The 17853-nt window shown below is 43.5% G+C and overlaps 1 protein-coding gene across 3 annotated transcripts in view; it reads left to right on the top strand.

Moving 5' to 3' along the window:
• atp9b (ATPase phospholipid transporting 9B) overlaps positions 1–16644 on the top strand; it is a 31671-nt gene extending 15027 nt beyond the window's left edge. The window contains exons 12-30 of one of the 3 annotated variants that reach the window (XM_034599393.1): positions 1808–1968; positions 2404–2546; positions 3709–3821; positions 5387–5638; positions 8540–8701; positions 9061–9153; positions 10440–10523; positions 10616–10786; positions 10874–10972; positions 11090–11179; positions 11530–11674; positions 11993–12057; positions 12348–12503; positions 12721–12785; positions 12877–12985; positions 13082–13139; positions 14552–14755; positions 15232–15264; positions 15853–16644. In XM_034599393.1, the coding sequence (XP_034455284.1) occupies positions 1808–1968; positions 2404–2546; positions 3709–3821; positions 5387–5638; positions 8540–8701; positions 9061–9153; positions 10440–10523; positions 10616–10786; positions 10874–10972; positions 11090–11179; positions 11530–11674; positions 11993–12057; positions 12348–12503; positions 12721–12785; positions 12877–12985; positions 13082–13139; positions 14552–14755; positions 15232–15264; positions 15853–15989 (2340 nt within the window). In that variant the 3' untranslated portion in view covers positions 15990–16644. The remainder of the gene's footprint in view (positions 1–1807; positions 1969–2403; positions 2547–3708; positions 3822–5386; positions 5639–8539; positions 8702–9060; positions 9154–10439; positions 10524–10615; positions 10787–10873; positions 10973–11089; positions 11180–11529; positions 11675–11992; positions 12058–12347; positions 12504–12720; positions 12786–12876; positions 12986–13081; positions 13140–14551; positions 14756–15231; positions 15265–15852) is intronic. The other 2 variants (XM_034599395.1, XM_034599394.1) reach the window with 2 other exon arrangements.
• Positions 16645–17853: the final 1209 nt, after the last annotated feature.

Genomic DNA, 17853 nt, shown 5'->3' with positions numbered 1-17853 from the left:
ATTCAATATTTCAAGGAGATGATGTCAGAAGTGCCAATATGGAGACTGGAGATTGCGGGAGAAAGTCGATACAGTGCGGCTGAAGTCCCAAGAACGTTTTGGCCTCATATAATCTGTTGTGACACCGGCCAGGACAATGCCTGTACTTGATCAATCTGACAGGACACGGGACAGACTCACTCTTTGTCTCAGTGTCGTTTGACAGATCTCTCTCGGAGTAAAGAGACGGAACGACGGCGTCGGACAAGCGGCTGCTCTTCAAAAAGATTGTTTTGTTTGTGCGTATCCGAGTCCCGGCGCTCCGCTCCACTTCACATCTCTCTCTCAAACTGTCCTTCTCGGGGAAAAACGTGGAAACTTAAAGCTGTTTACGACCAAAATCAATTTCAGTTTATTTTCTTGACTTCCTCCATTTGCCAGCGTCACAAGCTCTGAACAACAAACTGCTGCCGGACTGTTGCCTGATATTCTCTTTAGGTTTTTACTCATGATTATTCATGTTCACTGCAACTCTTCATCAGATTTCACACACTTGATAAAATACAAGCCACACAGGCAGATTGAATCATTCCTTTCAAGAGATGAATGGAGTAAAATATGCACTTTTTATTCATTGATAGCATCTTTAGGTTGAGGTAATTGAGTCCTCCCCCCCCACCCCCACCCCTCCTTGACTGAATGAGTAATGACTTCATCTGATCCCGGGCAAAGCCTGGAAAATTTAGACTAGCCATTGTTCAAGCAGAAGGGGATCTCTTGCTTTTCAGGCATGCACTGTCTTAATTTTTCTTGGTTTTAATCCACCCAGACCCCCTATTTTTCTCAATTGCTCAACCATGAACCATGTAGTGAGGCACTGGGGCGGGGAGATACCACCCTCTCCTTCTCCTCACCCTTCCCTTTTTCCGCACTCCGCTACTGGGACATTAACAGCAACTGATAAATCAGTCACACTGGGCTCCCAGCTCTCCCAGTCCTCAGGGGAATGGGCTTGGTGGGGGTTTAGGCAGTGGAGGAATTTTGCTGCTTTTTTTTATATGTGCTTTTCCCCTCCCCTCCTTTTCAGCGAGGTTCCTTTATTTGAGGGAGGAGAGATGTTATGTTCTGCTGTTTTTGTAAGCGTGGTGCGTCAGATGAAAGCCCTCTGTGTACAGGGCTTTGCTGTGAGCGCTGCCAGAAAGGGGAAGGGCGCTTCTTTATTTGACATCTTTTTCCCACATGCTCCATTGGCTGGAAGATACACTCGAAAAAATAAGACAACTCTGACCCCTTTTTTGCTTTTCCAGAGAACAGCTCAATATGGGAACTTTCTCTATTTCCGAGGCCCTTTGACTGTCTGTTGCATTCAAGAATAATACTTCAGCCTGACATGTTTGTAGTTTTCCACACAATAGTGCAACAAATACACTTCTTTTATGCTGAACACACACAGTTTGCATGATAAGAGCCTGCAGCTAAGAATGTCTTTCATTGGCTTTGTGTTTTTCTCCCTGTGTAGCATGTGGCAAGGTTTTTGGAGCAGATGGGAAAGTTACAAAAAGACTAGAAAAGGTTGTCGAAAAAGAAATTAAATGTTTGCACTTGATCTCCAGTCTGGACTTAATTTCTTAAGTTTATTTATTGTTGAAGTGGTTTTACATGAAGACAGTTGTATGTGAGCTACAGAGTGTCTCACTTATAATAAATGCCCTCCCTCAGATTTTATTCCTTTACAATTAAAGAATGAATCTAAAATCTCTAAACAGTTTGTAGGACTTTTACTCTGTAATATCTTCTTGCTGTGACCTCTGACCTCTCGTCCCCAAAGGTCGGCCTGCTGGACCTGGAGCTGAACCGCCTCACCAAGGCCCTGTTCCTGGCCCAGGTGGTTCTGTCAGTGGTCATGATCGCGCTGCAGGGGTTTGTGGGTCCTTGGTTCCGCAACCTCTTCCGATTCATCGTGCTTTTCTCTTACATCATCCCCATCAGGTACAACTCTTCTTTCCTTGAGATGGAGCTGGATTTTCTTCTGTTTTTCTGTGAACACAAACAAAAAGTTAGGCTAGGCCGTAATGTTATTGGAAATGATTAAATGCAACAAATTCATTTGAAAATCTACTATTCCAGCTTTGGGATAAAAGTCGGCTGTCTTTGTTTTCAGTCTATTAAATTGTACAATGAGCTCTTTTATGTGAACATATTGTCAGAGGCAGCCTTAAGCATCTGGGGGCCCATTTCAAGAGCCATTGTGGGGGCCTACCTCCTATAAAACACATAAAAGAGAAGAAAAATGCAAAGGTTCAAGTTGGTTTGCGTTAATGACGACATGATTTCAGACTTAAATGCTCAACATAGCATTTTAAAAAAATAGAAATGTGTTTTCTGTTAAGTGTTAAAGCTTTTTTTCTCTCTCCTCGTTCGCAGCTTGCGTGTGAATCTGGACATGGGAAAGTCGGCCTACGGCTGGATGATCATGAAAGACGAAAACATCCCCGGCACCGTCGTGAGGACCAGCACCATCCCTGAAGAACTGGGCCGACTGGTCTATCTGCTGACGGACAAGACGGGTAAGAGTCCAAACACAGTGAAGAAACATTCACGCAATATTGTTGGTTCTGAAATTAAAGTATATAATTTATACGTTGAAGACAAATGTAGGCTTTGCATGTTGAACACAAATGACATATCTTCAATGCTCTATCAGATGTTGCCCTTTTGTTTAGCATTCATTCACAACATGTTACTCTGTACAAAGTTTTAATATATAGCCACATCATTATCTTACATTTAGATGCATAATAAGCATAATTCTGAAAACAAACAAACAAACAAAGGACTTCATTCTCCAGGTTCTATTTAGGCCTCTTTAAATATCACTTCACTATCAGGGCCTGATTCTCCAATAACAAATGGCTGCTCTTCACTAATGCTCGCCGGTGTGTCAGCGTGATAAACTCCTGTGGTGGCCCCGACATGCTTCTTTGTCTTACTTCACTGATCTGAGGTAGGAATAGATTAGCCATACAGCCAATTCATCCAGGTTGATAGTTAAAGCACATGGAAAGAAGAACAAACAATCAATCCATTAGAATTGGTTTAACCCCGTGGCTCTGATGTTTTTGGAAGTTAGATGCCCTCTAATCAGCTTTACGCTCTATCAGCACACATTCTGGCAACTGGCATCCATTAAACAAAAGCCATTGCCCTAATTTTCAACGTGTTCTTTTTTCATAGTGTCTAAACATTCACTCAGCCTTTATGGATGCGATGTTGTGTCTTGTCTGTTAATTACAGGGGACACGCAGTCCATACTGGTAATGAGATTAGGTCAGTGAGAAGGCAGTCGCACCACCCTGCAGGTCCCATGATGCATTGTGGCCAGTCCTCTGGGGACAAATGCTGGGCTTTCTGTGTGTGCATATGTGCCCGGGTGTGCTGCCAGAGATAAATGAGTATTTTTTTTATCTTTTACTATGAAGTAGTAGCAGTATTTTGAAAACAAATCGGATGTGAACAATATTAAACAGTCGATTTATTCAAAGAGAGTCTTTAAGAGGAACTGAAATAGTAATTTTCTCACTTTTACCAGCCAGTATTTACCGAGGCTTTACTTTTGATGGGTTTTAAATATAAAGCTGTAAATATTCCAATAGTAGAATACAGGTGATGCCTTTTCTCCACTTTATGATTTTGGTTTATAAAGGATAAATTGTTTTTTTCTGATTGCAGGAACTCTGACACAGAATGAAATGATCTTCAAGCGGCTGCACCTGGGAACAGTTTCCTACGGCACGGACACCATGGATGAGATACAGAGCCTGATAGTCCAGTCGTATGCACTGGTGAGTTGTCTCATGATCCAGTATGATAAGTGACAGGCTGCTTTCTGTGGTTGAAGCCCTCCTGCCACCACTTTCACCTCCACGGGGGGAATTAACTGATGAATATGACAGATCAGGTTCCTGTGCACCAGTCGGTAACTGGCAGGATTTACAGTCACAGGGCGGGAAATTAAACATTATTGTTAAGACACAAAATTAAACTACTAAACTAAACGCCCCTGAGTGCAGCAGGAGTCATCAAACAGTTAAAACTGTAAAACGGGAAAAAGGAAGGACAGGGATTGAGAACTGAAAATACTATAATATCGTTTTTTGACATATATTTGACACATAGCAAAGAATAAACAAATAACTAAAGCAGGGACACAGGATTAAAACTGCGAAAATGCATTTTTTCAATCCTTTAATAATACAAACTTAAATAAATCTGCATTAATAGTTCAAAATGTTGATCATCCAGCATATAAAACTGGATTCTACGCAGGAGCGGATCTGTTGAAATGAAAACATGCATGATCCATCACTCCCCTGTTTGTTCCCGTCTCTCCCCGTAGATCAGTTAAATCAATTTTTATATTTAGCTAAGGACGAGTTTTCCAGGAAAAGAACCATATTGTTCATTCATCACGCAGCGTCCCCGAGCGGCTGCCTGTACTGTGAGTGTTTTCCTGACTGGGTGGCTCAGATCTGGTTGGAGTCTTGACAGAATGATATTGTTCGCTCTCAGCCAGCTCCGGAACAGCTGGTCGACACCGAAACCATCTGCCTCACACCCTGATGTGTGAGCTCAGCAAATTAAAAATGACTAGTCCCTTTTTAATACTGCACAGACGTACGCAGGTTTTTCTGAATTGTACCGTCACGGGGAAATGTAAAATTAGAAGTTGGATATTGGAGCGAACCTTGAGGATTTATTTAGATATTTATATTTGATTTAAAGATGATTTCTAAATTCATGTTTTAATTGAAAATGTTCACTTTCCCCATATTGCTGCAGCTCCTCTTTTCAGCCACTGTCTGAAACACGTGTTTTTTAGCTCCTGTCCCTGTAAGACCCTCTTTTTGTATAATTTTACCTTCCTCTCCTCGTGGGTATGAACTAAATTTCTCTCCCAAAAATAACTTGACGATCTCTCTATAAATCGCTCTCCGTGAAGGTTGTCATCTTGTGTCCTCGCTGCGTTCTACATCGCTGTTCCTTCTCTGCCTGGCAGGATCTGAAGGTTAATCATAAGCCAAAATAAAATGCACCAGTAGAGCGCATCGCCCCGGTCAAATGCAGCTGGCACAGTGGGCAGTCTGCCCGCTCGCTGATCACCACCCAGTCAAATTGATGGTTGATGTCAAAACGGCGGAACACAGAAAAGGCCCTCGAACCAGATATGACACGATAAAGGTGGCGATGCAAAACTTCCCCTCGCTGCGTCAGAGTGAGTTTGGGTTAAGATCTGTAATAAATCTCGCTGCTTGTAGATTGTATACGTCCCAAATCCCGCTCCTTTCACTGCACTCAAGGTGTAGGTCGATATCTAGAGAACCCAGTGCTCACTCTCTTGATATTTCAGGTGACTTCCCAGACGTCCACCAGTGGCACCAGTGGCTCGACTCCTTCGAGAAAGACCCAGCAGTCCGGCCCGAAGGTCCGCAAGAGCGTCAGCAGTCGAGTCCACGAGGCTGTGAAGGCCATCGCCCTGTGCCACAATGTCACGCCCGTCTACGAGACGCACGCCAGCGTGAACGGAGAGCCCGAGTCCGCTGAGGCAGACCAGGACTTCAGTGACGATAACCGCACCTACCAGGCCTCCAGCCCCGATGAGGTAGATATGAGATACAGACGTATTTCAAGAAATTTCACATTAGTTTTGTTGAGAATTTGTGGACTAAGATCTTCTTTTTTTTGCCATCGATTTCTTGCTATAAAGTTCTTATCAAACCAGAAACGACCAGGATTTATGTGGAGCTCACATTTTTCCACGTGGGCTGTAAAATGTTGACCAACGATTTTAGCTTTTGCCTCGAATCAAATCTTGAGAAGAAACACGGAGGTTTATCAGGAGCAGACGCTGCCGCTTCCTCTCTGTCTTGGTGTTTTTATTGTTGATCCTAAATAACCCTGGTTTGTCATTATGCTCATTTCACGGGCACAATGTCAGAGGTCATGAATTCCTCGCGGAGGTGAACGTATTTAATCGTCCGTGTTTGCCTCTTGTTAATTCACTGCATCGGCTGAGGGGAAGAGTTCAGCACAAAAGGTCTTTTATGACTGAGGGTCCCCAAGACTTTCTGTTTCTAACGGATCTAAAGAATCAATAAAGAAATCCAAGGAGAATGCTTATAATTGTAAGCTGTGGACACAGGGATAGATTTTAATCAGCGAAAGGTTTTTTTTTTTTTTTTTTAAGATTGGTTAAATGTATATTGAAGGAGAGTCCAGCGTCTCATACACACCCAGTTCTATAGAGCGTTGACATGTTTATCACCCATTACGTGTGAGGCACCATGAAGCCCCGGGGAGGATCGCAGACTTTTTGTCAAACTCCAGCCAAGTGGAGCCGTCAAAACCAAAGATAAAAAGATGTTGAAAGATAAATCTGCGTTTTTTTTTTTTTTCCCATTTTGCCTGTCTGGGGTTGATGTATATATTTATTTATATCTCTGCTCGCCCGGCTCCATCTCTCCTCTCTCTCTCTCCATTGTCTCACACTGCTCGGATTGATCAATATTTAATTTTCTCCCCGAGACAATGAGAGGTGGAGGTCTGCGATTGTTGTCGGAGCGCTCCTCTTCCCTTCTACTATATTCTTTGTTGTTTCTCTCTCCTCTCATTTCCCTCCTCATCACTCGCTCTCCTCAGTCTAATCGACTGCTGCATCAGATCTTGGACACCGCGCCTCTGTCGGTGATCGTTTGCTTTGGCCCTGGCTCTCTCTCCTCAGCCTCTCTAATGTAATGAGCCGTCGTTAAGGAGATGAAGTGGGCCGGCCGCTGAGGTCAGAACAGGGGTCATCTAACAGCAGAGTCCTACTGTGACCTCTGACCCTCGTAATATCAGACGAGAGCGCTTCACTGTGGCGTTTAATGAGTGGGTGCTTCATCAAATCCAATTGGACAGAACCGGCTGCGTTCACGCATTGAAATCTGGACATTTTCCTGAAATTTTCCTTTTGATTTGGCTTTTTTATTTTACATTTTCACCAATTTCCCTCGGAATAATTCATGGATCTTGATGAAAAAATCAGGCACATTCAGGGGACTGATATTTATGAGTGTGTGAAATTTGGTGCAGATCCAAATAGAGATATGGTTCTAGTTAATTTGAATGTGGTTTCATAAGGGGACTGTGGTGGAATGAACTCTGCTCAGTGCCAATCAGAGCCGTCGGACTATAGACCGTTCCAGATATGTCACCATCAATCCCTGAGCTTCAAGCAGCAATGCAATACAAAGATTATAGTATCAGGTATAATGTTACCGCTTCAAAATCTACTGTAGAATGATCCTTAACTACAATTATTGAGTGTGTAGCTTTTTATTATAACTGTTAAGGCTCCATTCTGACGAGCTCTAGCTGCTGTTTTTCAAGGCGGTGCTGCCGATGTGATTTACATGATCACTAGAACGCTGTGAACACAGTTGAAGTGATTGATTGTGTTGTTTAAGCCACTCGGACGTTGTCGTAAAGTAGTCCGCTGCAGTCTTTTCTATTACGGCCGTGACACGTGATTCATGTGCAGCTTGTATCAAAGTTGACAAGGCTTTAAATAGTTTCAGTGGAGCTGATAAAGTAGATGAAAGAGCTCGGTTTAGGATCCTCAGCACATGCCGTGTGTGTGTGTGTGTGTGTGTGTGTGTGTGTGTGTGTGTGTGTGTACCTACGTACCTACGCACACCCACCAGGATAATGACACGCAGATGTGTGTTAAGTAAATATAGGCAGCCCTTTATGGAGCTCAAAGGGGGAGCGGGAGAAATGATAGGGTATTACCAGGAAGTTCCAATTTGTAGGTCAGAGTATAATAACAACCTTTGAGTGAGCAAATTGAAAATGAACCCATTGAGGATTGAGTCGTGTGCAGCTGAACGCTCACTTGGGGGCCGCAGTTCCTGCTGAGGAGAGAAGGAGGAAAGAGAAACAGAAAAACACTTTATCTGGAGCTGAATGAGACGAGCGCAGCAGCTCTGGAGATGTAACGAAACTCCCGCGTCTCGTGAAATCTGATTCAATCGGTTTATTGTATCACTACTTAGATTACAATACATGTTCTCTGTTTCATTCATCTTTTTGTTATTTGGAGGAGACTAATTTCTGCATCATTCATTAAGAAGTACACTTCATTTTTAGACGTTATTTTGTTTTGTATTTTCTAAAACCAAACCACAAGAAATGTAATCTCTCTCGTTACAATGCTAAAGTGACTAAAATGGCATTTAGACATTGTTCTAAAACTATTAAAGATGTGTATAAACTGTTGAGTCTCGTTTGAATCCACTTTGTCTCAGCTACACATTGATGGTAGTTATAGATTTTTAGCCCTTTTTGTTAATATGAAATCAGAATCATAATTAAATTCACCAGATCCAGATTTCCACTCAAATCTGCAGCTTATTTCCCACGTTCCTAGAAAAATGATTGAAAATGTCCAACCTGGGGTCAACGTGTCCTAGTTTCTGGTCGTCTCCGGTCACGTGAGCCTTTTCTATCTGTCTGTGTTCTTCAGGTGGCGCTGGTTCGGTGGACGGAGAGCGTCGGCCTGACCCTGGTCAACAGGGACCTGGCCTCGCTGCAGCTGAGGACTCCGTCAGGACAGATCCTCTCCTTCTACATCCTGCAGATCTTCCCCTTCACCTCGGAGAGTAAAAGGATGGGTATCATCCTCAGGGTGTGGACATTATGTATTATATTATTATGTGTGGATTTGTGTGTGGTCTTCGTAGTGACCATTTTTGATCAGAGCTCAGTATTGTCTGATTGTAATTTCATTTACCAAACCTTTTGTCCTTTTAAATAAGGTTTGAATGGTTTTAACTGGTTTTAATGTTGATTTTATTTTTGACTTAATCGAACCCTGAAGCCGTGGAAGATAATTTAAACTATAAAATACTTTTTTAAAGTCACATTACCAGTGGCTCAGAATTGACTCTCTTTCAAAAAGGCCACAGACGAATATGTGCGACTGTTTAAATCATTAGATCAATGGGACAGGAAATGTTGTAAATTGTCATTTCTGATTTGATTTAGGAGGAGTCAACAGGAGACATCACGTTCTACATGAAGGGAGCTGATGTTGCCATGGCGAGCATCGTCCAGTATAACGACTGGTTGGAAGAAGAGGTAACGGCTCCACTTTGAAACCAGTCCGATTTTTTTAACCCGTCTCTAGTCGTGTCTGCTTGAAGTTAAAATCCTAAAGCCTGGTTGATTTGTGGACATCCATTGTTAGTCGTGTTTTGTGTGATTTAATACGTCAGAAAACACGATGGAAAAGCAGCGCAGCAGAACAAACTCATTTAATAGCTTCACAATAAAAGGCACCGTGTTTGTTTTCCAGATGAATGCTTTTAATGTGAAGCAACAGCAGGAAGTGTTTGGTTTGCACGAGCAGTGACTTCACAGCTGCGAGGGGGGGGGGGGGGAGAGAACAGAAAATTATGAAAATTAATTCAGAAATGGAAACAGGAATCCCTCGAGCACATCGATCCCCACGGGAGGAATCACGTGGAACAATGAGAACCACGACATAGACATAATCACACAATGTAAATACAGGGAATGGCCGTTGCGGAAATATGTATTTGCTGAACGGGGGGTTTGGTTTCATTCAAATCTTACAGTTCGTAATTTTGAATCAACATTTTTCTCACATAAAACGAGCCACTGCGGAGGAAGCTGTCAACAAAACAACAAAATATTTAACGTATCATAACATGGATAACGTATAAATCAGTGAATAGACGTCCATCGCGTTGATGCTTGATTCAATAACCTCTTTTAATGAGGACATCCATCGAGGCGATCAACAGGCCGAGTCTGCACCAGTTTAGTGGTCGAAGGTCTTGTGCGCATATGTTCATAATTATATTGGCATTATTGAGTCATTTAGCACCGGGGGCGGCTTTTGATTTAATTAGTGACCTAGATAAAGTTGAGGTAATTACAGTTTGTCATATTCTCGAACAATGGCGCTAACGATGTGTGTTGGCTGTAATATCCCACTGTCAAATCAGCCGGCGCTGCGCTGACTCCGCTTGTCAATAACCAATCAACAGGACGGACTCGCCCCATCGGTGTTTCATATCAAAAATAAACCGCCATCCTTTGTTTTACTGTGTCCTCTGAATCTCACCACGGGCTATGTTATTCAATATTGATTTCTTTTGGTGTTGGTAACAATATGCTGCTATTGACTTTACTGTACATGGTGTACTTATACAGCAGCTGCTCTGATGGAATACATGATTTGCCCTATATTTGATTTAAGTTTGTCTTGGGGGGGGGAAAGGACATAATTAAACACACAAAAACATTTATTTTAAATAACCCAAATCCTCAGATTCAGTCAAGTGTTTCCAAAAGTGCTTGAAGTTGAACGTCTAACTTCCTCCTCTCGTCTCCATCAGTGTGGGAACATGGCCAGAGAAGGCCTGAGGACGCTGGTGGTGGCCAAGAAATCTCTTTCTGAGGAGCAGTATCAGGACTTTGAGGTATGGAAGGAACCCCGATGTACTTCCTGTTCTCTCTGTATTGTCCGACCGATTCTTTTGCTCTAGTTGTGTCTCCACTTTTCTTTGTGCAGAATCGCTACAACCAGGCGAAGCTCAGCATCCATGACCGAAGTCTGAAGGTCGCAGCGGTGGTGGAGAGCCTGGAGAGGGAGATGGAGCTTCTGTGTCTGACGGGTGTGGAAGACCAGCTGCAGGCCGACGTCAGGCCCACGCTGGAGCTGCTCAGAAACGCTGGCATCAAGGTTAGCGAGGAAGATAATAATGATGATGGAGAAAGACGGGGAAGGCCACTTCTTCTGTCCTGCATACTGATCTTGTTTCCTGCTTAGATCTGGATGTTGACAGGGGACAAGCTCGAGACAGCCACATGCATCGCCAAAAGCTCCCATTTGGTCTCCAGGAGCCAAGACATCCACGTCTTCAGACCAGTACGCAGCTTTACTTTTCTCTTTCCCTCTTTTCCTCGTGCCGGTTCTGGAGATACAGGAGACGAGGAGCCCCGTTAATATTCTCGTGGCTAATTGTATTGTGTGGCCCTCGAGCAGATCTCGAGCAGAGGAGAGGCCCATCTGGAGCTCAACGCCTTCAGAAGGAAACATGACTGTGCTCTGGTCATCTCTGGGGACTCCTTAGAGGTGCTACAACACAACACAGCACACACAGCGACATTTCTCTGTGCAACAGATGATGCTGAGGATGCAGCCAAATAGGCGAGGAGAGAATAGAAAGCATTTCTCAGCCAAAACTAATACTTCAGAGTTCAATGAAAGCCTCTAGGAGCAAGTTAAGAAACAATTATTTCTTTTATAGGAGTTTACAGGAGTTTTAAGTTTGTGTTTAAAGGGAAACTGATCAGATTTTTTCATTTCTATTGTCCTAGAATATGGTTTACAAGTCCAAGTGATCAATATATGTAGTAAGAAACCATGTAGATGCATCCACATCTTGTTCTTTCATGTAAACAATGTGTTTTGTGTCACTGCAGGTGTGTTTGAGTTATTACGAGCATGAGTTTGTGGAGCTGGCGTGTCAGTGTCCAGCCGTCGTCTGCTGCCGCTGCTCCCCGACCCAGAAAGCCCAGATCGTCCGGCTCCTCGCGCAGCACACGGCCAACAGGACCTGCGCCATAGGTGAGAGCTGATATGTGTGTGGATACAGCTCAGTCTACAAGGGAGGACTTTATTAGACACTGTGTTAAAGAATCAACTGGACAGATTAATGAATCAACGAATGTTTAGTAAGATGCTAAAAACTCCAGCTGTGTATTTAACACACATGCACAGACACACACATAATAAAACAACATGTACTGCACGTCTTATATTACTTTTATTACCTTCTTCATCCACAAGATGGCAGCCAAAGCTCAGTATGAGAAACCATTAAACATACATTGTAAAACCATGTGTAGCTTTTTTTAAATGTTGAATTTTTCTGTTTCCTAACAGGTGACGGGGGAAATGATGTGAGCATGATCCAGGCTGCACACTGTGGGATTGGGATTGAGGGAAAGGTAACCGCTTCCCCAAACACACAAATGACCAAAGAGCCTTTTCAGTTTGACCTCAGATGTTTTCCTGGATTAGAACCTGTCACCTGATCCCGTCAGAGCAACTCTCATCTGTTTTAAATACACATAATAAACCCTTAATACAAAGAAAGCCATATTTAACAGCCACAAACTGTCCACACTTCCTTTTAAACTCAATTTACACCGTTCTTTATTCTGTTGTTCTTACAAGGTGGCGCTGTTATAACCTGTCAGAAGCACCATGTCACTCCACTTGTTGTTTCTCCCAACAGGAAGGAAAACAAGCGTCTCTGGCCGCTGACTTCTCCATCACTCAGTTCAAGCACATCGGCCGCCTGCTCATGGTTCACGGCAGGAACAGCTACAAGCGTTCTGCGGCGCTGGGTCAGTTCGTCATGCACAGAGGGATGATCATCTCCGCCATGCAGGTACAGGAAGCATCACCACACAGAGTTATATTAGTGATTTATCTCTAATACTTCTTAAGTTGTACTTGTTTGAAGTTTTGTTCTGGATATCTGATCTTGATTAAGTGTCTTTTTGTACTTTTTGCAATGTGGTGACGCTAAACACATTTTTTCCACATTGTGTAATTTTCCTAACCCACAAACTTTATAACATAATTTGTACGTTTTCTGTTCTCAGGCCGTTTTCTCCTCAGTATTCTTCTTTGCCTCCGTGCCCTTGTACCAGGGCTTCCTCATGGTTGGGTAGGTGCCTTTTGCCAAAAATCACTTAAACTTGTGTCCTAGTATTGTCACAGTGACACAACCCCTGATATGTGAGGATCCCTCTTTGCAGGTATGCCACTATTTACACCATGTTCCCAGTGTTCTCTCTGGTTCTGGACCAGGATGTGAAGCCGGAGATGGCTCTGCTCTACCCGGAGCTTTACAAAGACCTCACCAAGGTAAAATAACCTTCTCAAACTCTTTTATCCTCATTTCCTTCCTCAGTAAAATGTGTAATTACAGTTGCTCTAATTGTTGGTGTTTCTCTCTTTCAGGGGCGTTCGTTGTCTTTCAAGACTTTCCTCATCTGGGTTTTGATCAGCGTTTATCAGGGTAAGGTGCACACACTCTGAATTATACAGTAATGCGGTTACATCATGACTCTGTCTTTAAGGCACAGCCACTCTGTCTTGGCCGACTGTCAGAGAAACTCCTCATCCACCATCTCATCATTTCTCCTGTGTCTAATGCCGCGGTCCCTGGGCCTCTCAGAACTCTCAGATAGTCCGTTTCTCAGTATCTTAGGTTTCCACCCAGCATCCACTTTTACATGCAGGCTTTTGTCCGTCCAGTAAATCGATATTTCTGTAATCGCTAAGCCATGCAGCGTGTGAGAAAGATCTATGTTCCTGCTGGAGCGTGACTTCCTGACAGCTCGAGGTTTTTAATTAAAGGCCAATACCAGGTCTGTTGGGGGGGGGGGGGGGGGGGGGGGGGACTGTGTGGACGATATGAGAGGACAACAGACACAGGAGGGAAATATTAGGGCCCCAATCTCAACCTAATTTATTACAGCGTTTGACTCGCTGGAATGCGCTGTAGAGAAACTGTGTGTGAGAGTAATTATGTGATCACTTATGGGCCATTAGGCTCAATTTATGTAGTTTAATGTTAAAATGAAAAGCTGCCAAGATACAGTCGGCACCAAGAGATGAGTGAGCGACTGGACATTTAAAGACTGAAACACACTGAGCTGCTTCTACTCTCACAGAAGATGATATCAGACCTGAGCTCCAGACACACAATCCTTCACTCAGTGTCTCCGTCAAACAGGCCGACTCAAATGTTCAGAGTGGAACTGATTGGAACCAAATTGTATAAAGGAAGTTTGTGGGATTTCTCAGAAGCTACTTGAGTGAAGGCCAAGGACGATAACCAGCAAAACTCAACTGTCAGAATAGAGTATTTTGAAGAAGAGTGTGTAATTTACAAATAGAAAACTGGATGTAGTGAATATAAATGTGGTTTTATTGAATCATTAGGTTTAACAGATAGAAACATATCAACTAGAGCGGCACAATCCCCACAATTCTAGTTCCTGGGATTGAAAAATATAAATAAATGAGTGCATCAAGTTGTATAATCCCATAAATCTCAATACCATAAACATTTCAAAATCCATATATCCTGAGCAAAATATGAAAATGTTGAAATGTTGAGAAAAGGTAATAAACATTTCTTGGATCCAAACCAAAATGTTCCGGGTTCTTCCCCGGCCCAGGCTCCACTCCTCCGCCGAGTTTGGCACAAATCGGTTCAGTAATTCTGTTTTAATCCTGCCGACAAATAAAGGAACAAACAAACAGACATGGATGAAATCACGACCTTGGCGTCGGTAACACTTTGGTGCACAGCCATCAGGACAAAGATCCTGAAAATACTGGAACACGACCTGTGAACATTGATCTAAATCAGACATTTCCACTGTCTAAAGGGATATTTTGTGTTTCCTTTGGCGCCATCAGGTGGCATCCTCATGTATGGCGCTCTGGTGCTGTTCGAGTCGGAGTTCGTGCACGTGGTCGCCATCTCCTTCACGGCGCTCATCCTGACGGAGCTGCTGATGGTGGCGCTCACCATTCGAACGTGGCACTGGCTCATGGTCGTGGCCGAGTTCTCCAGTCTCGGCTGTTACCTCGCGTCCCTCGCCTTCCTCAACGAGTACTTCGGTGAGTACTGAGTACTTCTCCCGGTGTTTGTACTGAGTACTTCTCCCGGTGTTTGTACTTCTTCTCGTTGCTTATTTAGACCAAACAATCGCCCGAAACCCAAAGAAATTAGTTTTACTATCGTGATAAAGAAAAAGAAGCTGAAACTATGAAATATACTTTTTATTTTAATTTGACTGAATCATGAAAACATTGCATATTTCATAGTTTCAGACTTAATCTCGTATTTTACTTCCGACTGATCTTCCTGTGCAGTGGAAGGAAATCGTTTTGTTAAGCTCAGAGTTAAACGCACTGAGCACTTCCTGGCGCCTCAGTCCCCCCCCCCCAGCTTCCTGTTACCTGTGACGTGATGATGTCAGCAGTTCAGCCTCCAGCTCTTCTGTTGCCGCTCTCCTTCCTCCTCCTCTGTTCACTGCTGATGTGTCACTCACTGTTTCTGCTGCACTTCTCTTGCTTCTGTATGTCGCTAACAGGCATAGGCAGGGTTTCCTTTGGAGCTTTTCTTGGTAGGTGCGCAAGCCTGTAAATTAAATTCACCCCCTGATCCATCTGTCTGTCGTGGTTTGACTTCATGTGTCATCACAGTTTTTAAAGTCACACGCACTGCTCGTCTGTGTTGTCTCGTGTTAGTTGTGTCATCTCATTTTTGTGCCGTGATAAAAACACAAACTTCAACACATCCTGAATGTTCATGTGTTTTTTTTTTTTATCTCTTGTAATCGAAGCTGTTTTCAGACATGAACTCTGGCAAATAAAAATTGGGTCCGGACATTTTCCGGATTGTCCAGAACAACAGAAAAACGCTCCGGAGCATTGGGGTGGAGATGGCGTAGAAATTCAGTTTTAGAAATCACCGGCTTTTGATCCTGAAAAGTTGGTGTTTCGCTTCTGTAGAGTCGTAGAAACGTCATCAAGCGCTCTAGGGGCATTTTCCTGGACATTTTCCAGCTGTATTCTCAAACGTGCTCATATTTTCGGGGACGTAACTGTCACAAACAGCCAGTGCTTCGTCTGAAAGCAGCTTCAGGGATGAAACTACAATCCTGCGACATGTATAACTGAGCGATCGTGTCTCTCTCTCTCTCTTCTTCCAGACTTGTCGTTCATCACCACTTGGCCTTTCCTGTGGAAGGTGTCTGCCATCACGCTGGTCAGCTGTCTTCCTCTCTACATCATCAAGTACCTGAAGCGCAAGTTTTCACCGCCAAGCTACTCCAAGCTCTCCTCGTGAGGCCAACTGGGATCTAACTGGGATCAACTGGGATCAGCTGCGTTCCTGTTGCAGTTCAGTGCTTCCCCAAGCTTTCTATCTCCAGCACTTTGTTTTAAACCTCGCGGATCCTCAGTGGGGGACGTGTGACCCGAGGTGGTCGAGGAACCACTGGAACTTGCTCTTTTGGATTTTCTTTCTTACCTGAGACGTGGGACTACTTGAAAAGTTGGAGCACATGATTAAAGAGGACAGGAGGAAGGAGTTTTGCCACAGAAGAGATGTTGAATCACTTAAAAGGCCTGAATCACTCGACCCGTTATGGACAAAGAGGGTCAACCTGCCTTCCTTTTGTTTTAAAGCATTTCAAATAAAATCAGCTTCAAGTGTCACTTCAAACACTTCGGATGTATTACCAAGGATGTTTGACTTTTTATACGTGGCGTTCGGATTTTTTTAAGTATTATTTTTTACTATGATTGCAGTTGTTTGCCTGCATCTTTGAACAATGTCGAGTTGCTGTATAAGGGGACGAAAGGTTTTCCTGTGTATCTGTAAATAGCTTTTGATTACCACTGCCGTCGATGTAAAGCTCGCTGCGTTGAATCTTCACCAACCAAATACGATCATTAAGAGAAACCGCTGAGCGTTTGTCCCGGGGTATCAACCTCCCGGGCGCCAAACGGCGTTTTCTGTGCATTCGCTGCTGTTGTCGTAAAAAGACGCCGAACGACCTCGTCGGGCTCTCACCTCTGCAGAACACAACCAGCACACTCCAAAGCAACATTAAGCGTTGTGTCGTCGGCGTATCCGGCCTTGATGTCGTCTGTCGCTGGCCACCACCGCGACGCGGCCGCTCGCTCTGTGCCTCATTACATGTCAACGTGCTGAAGCCACATTTCACAGCACCGGGTGTCAAACAATCCGTGTTTGTTTTTATCTGCTGATTCAGCAACAAACTCGCTGCTCTTCTCTGACGTGTGTTTCTTCTGAGGGTCAAGTTAAAGTCACAAGAAGGAGCCTGAAACACTGATGGCTGGATATTTTTAGGCCTTTATTGCTAATACGAGCCCCCCCCCCCCCCCTCCTGGGCGTCTGTGTGACTTTGTTCGGCCGTTGACATTCAGGGGGAATGAGTTTTATCATTCACACCATGTTCTCTGAAGCACAGCAGGGAAAACCAGCTGGGAGACGGTTTAAATGTGACGTGTTTCCTGTTTGTAGTTCAGTCAGGTTGTCTTTTGTTTCCCTGAATCCTTATTTGAGTTGAACTCGGGCGGATCATTCCTAAACATAGTCACTGTAACATGAAGCTCTACAAAAGAGACAAAAGACAAAAAGTGGACGTGGTTATTAAAGAATGAGTCGCTCACTTTAATACAACTTGACTTTAGATTTTTACGAGAAGAAATTCCACTTGTTCACTCCTGCTCTGTGTGTTTTTGTCGACATGTTGTTGCGTGTATGTCGTTGTACAAACTTTTCTTTCACGTGAACTTGCTTTTCATGTCCCGCACTCCGATTTCTAACAGTGTCTGTTATTTATAATGTTGTTATTGATTAAAGGGTAATTAAAAAATGAAGCTACAGATTTGAAATGGTTTTCACTTCCTGTTTCCTCAATCTTGAAAGTCTTCACACGGCCACTAGGTGGAGGGAGAGACCAGATACTCCGAGTTTAGTGGATGAGAAAACTGGAGAAAACATGAAGTTTACTGCAGAGTACAACAAACATGTGTCTCCTCATGTGTACACTGTGTCTTTGTGCAGTAATACGCATCATCAGCCTCCTAAATGTTTTTTCCCATCAAGATCCCTGAATTATTCTGTGAGAAATCAAGGAAATTGTTGAAAAACGCCCGATGTAGCAACGTTAAAGACAGGA

This window comes from Hippoglossus hippoglossus, chromosome 11 (genome assembly GCF_009819705.1).
Source record: "Hippoglossus hippoglossus isolate fHipHip1 chromosome 11, fHipHip1.pri, whole genome shotgun sequence".
NCBI classification, from domain to species: domain Eukaryota; kingdom Metazoa; phylum Chordata; class Actinopteri; order Pleuronectiformes; family Pleuronectidae; genus Hippoglossus; species Hippoglossus hippoglossus.
The sequence above is the reverse complement of the archived record's forward strand: the minus strand, read 5'-3'. Positions and strand labels throughout refer to the sequence as shown.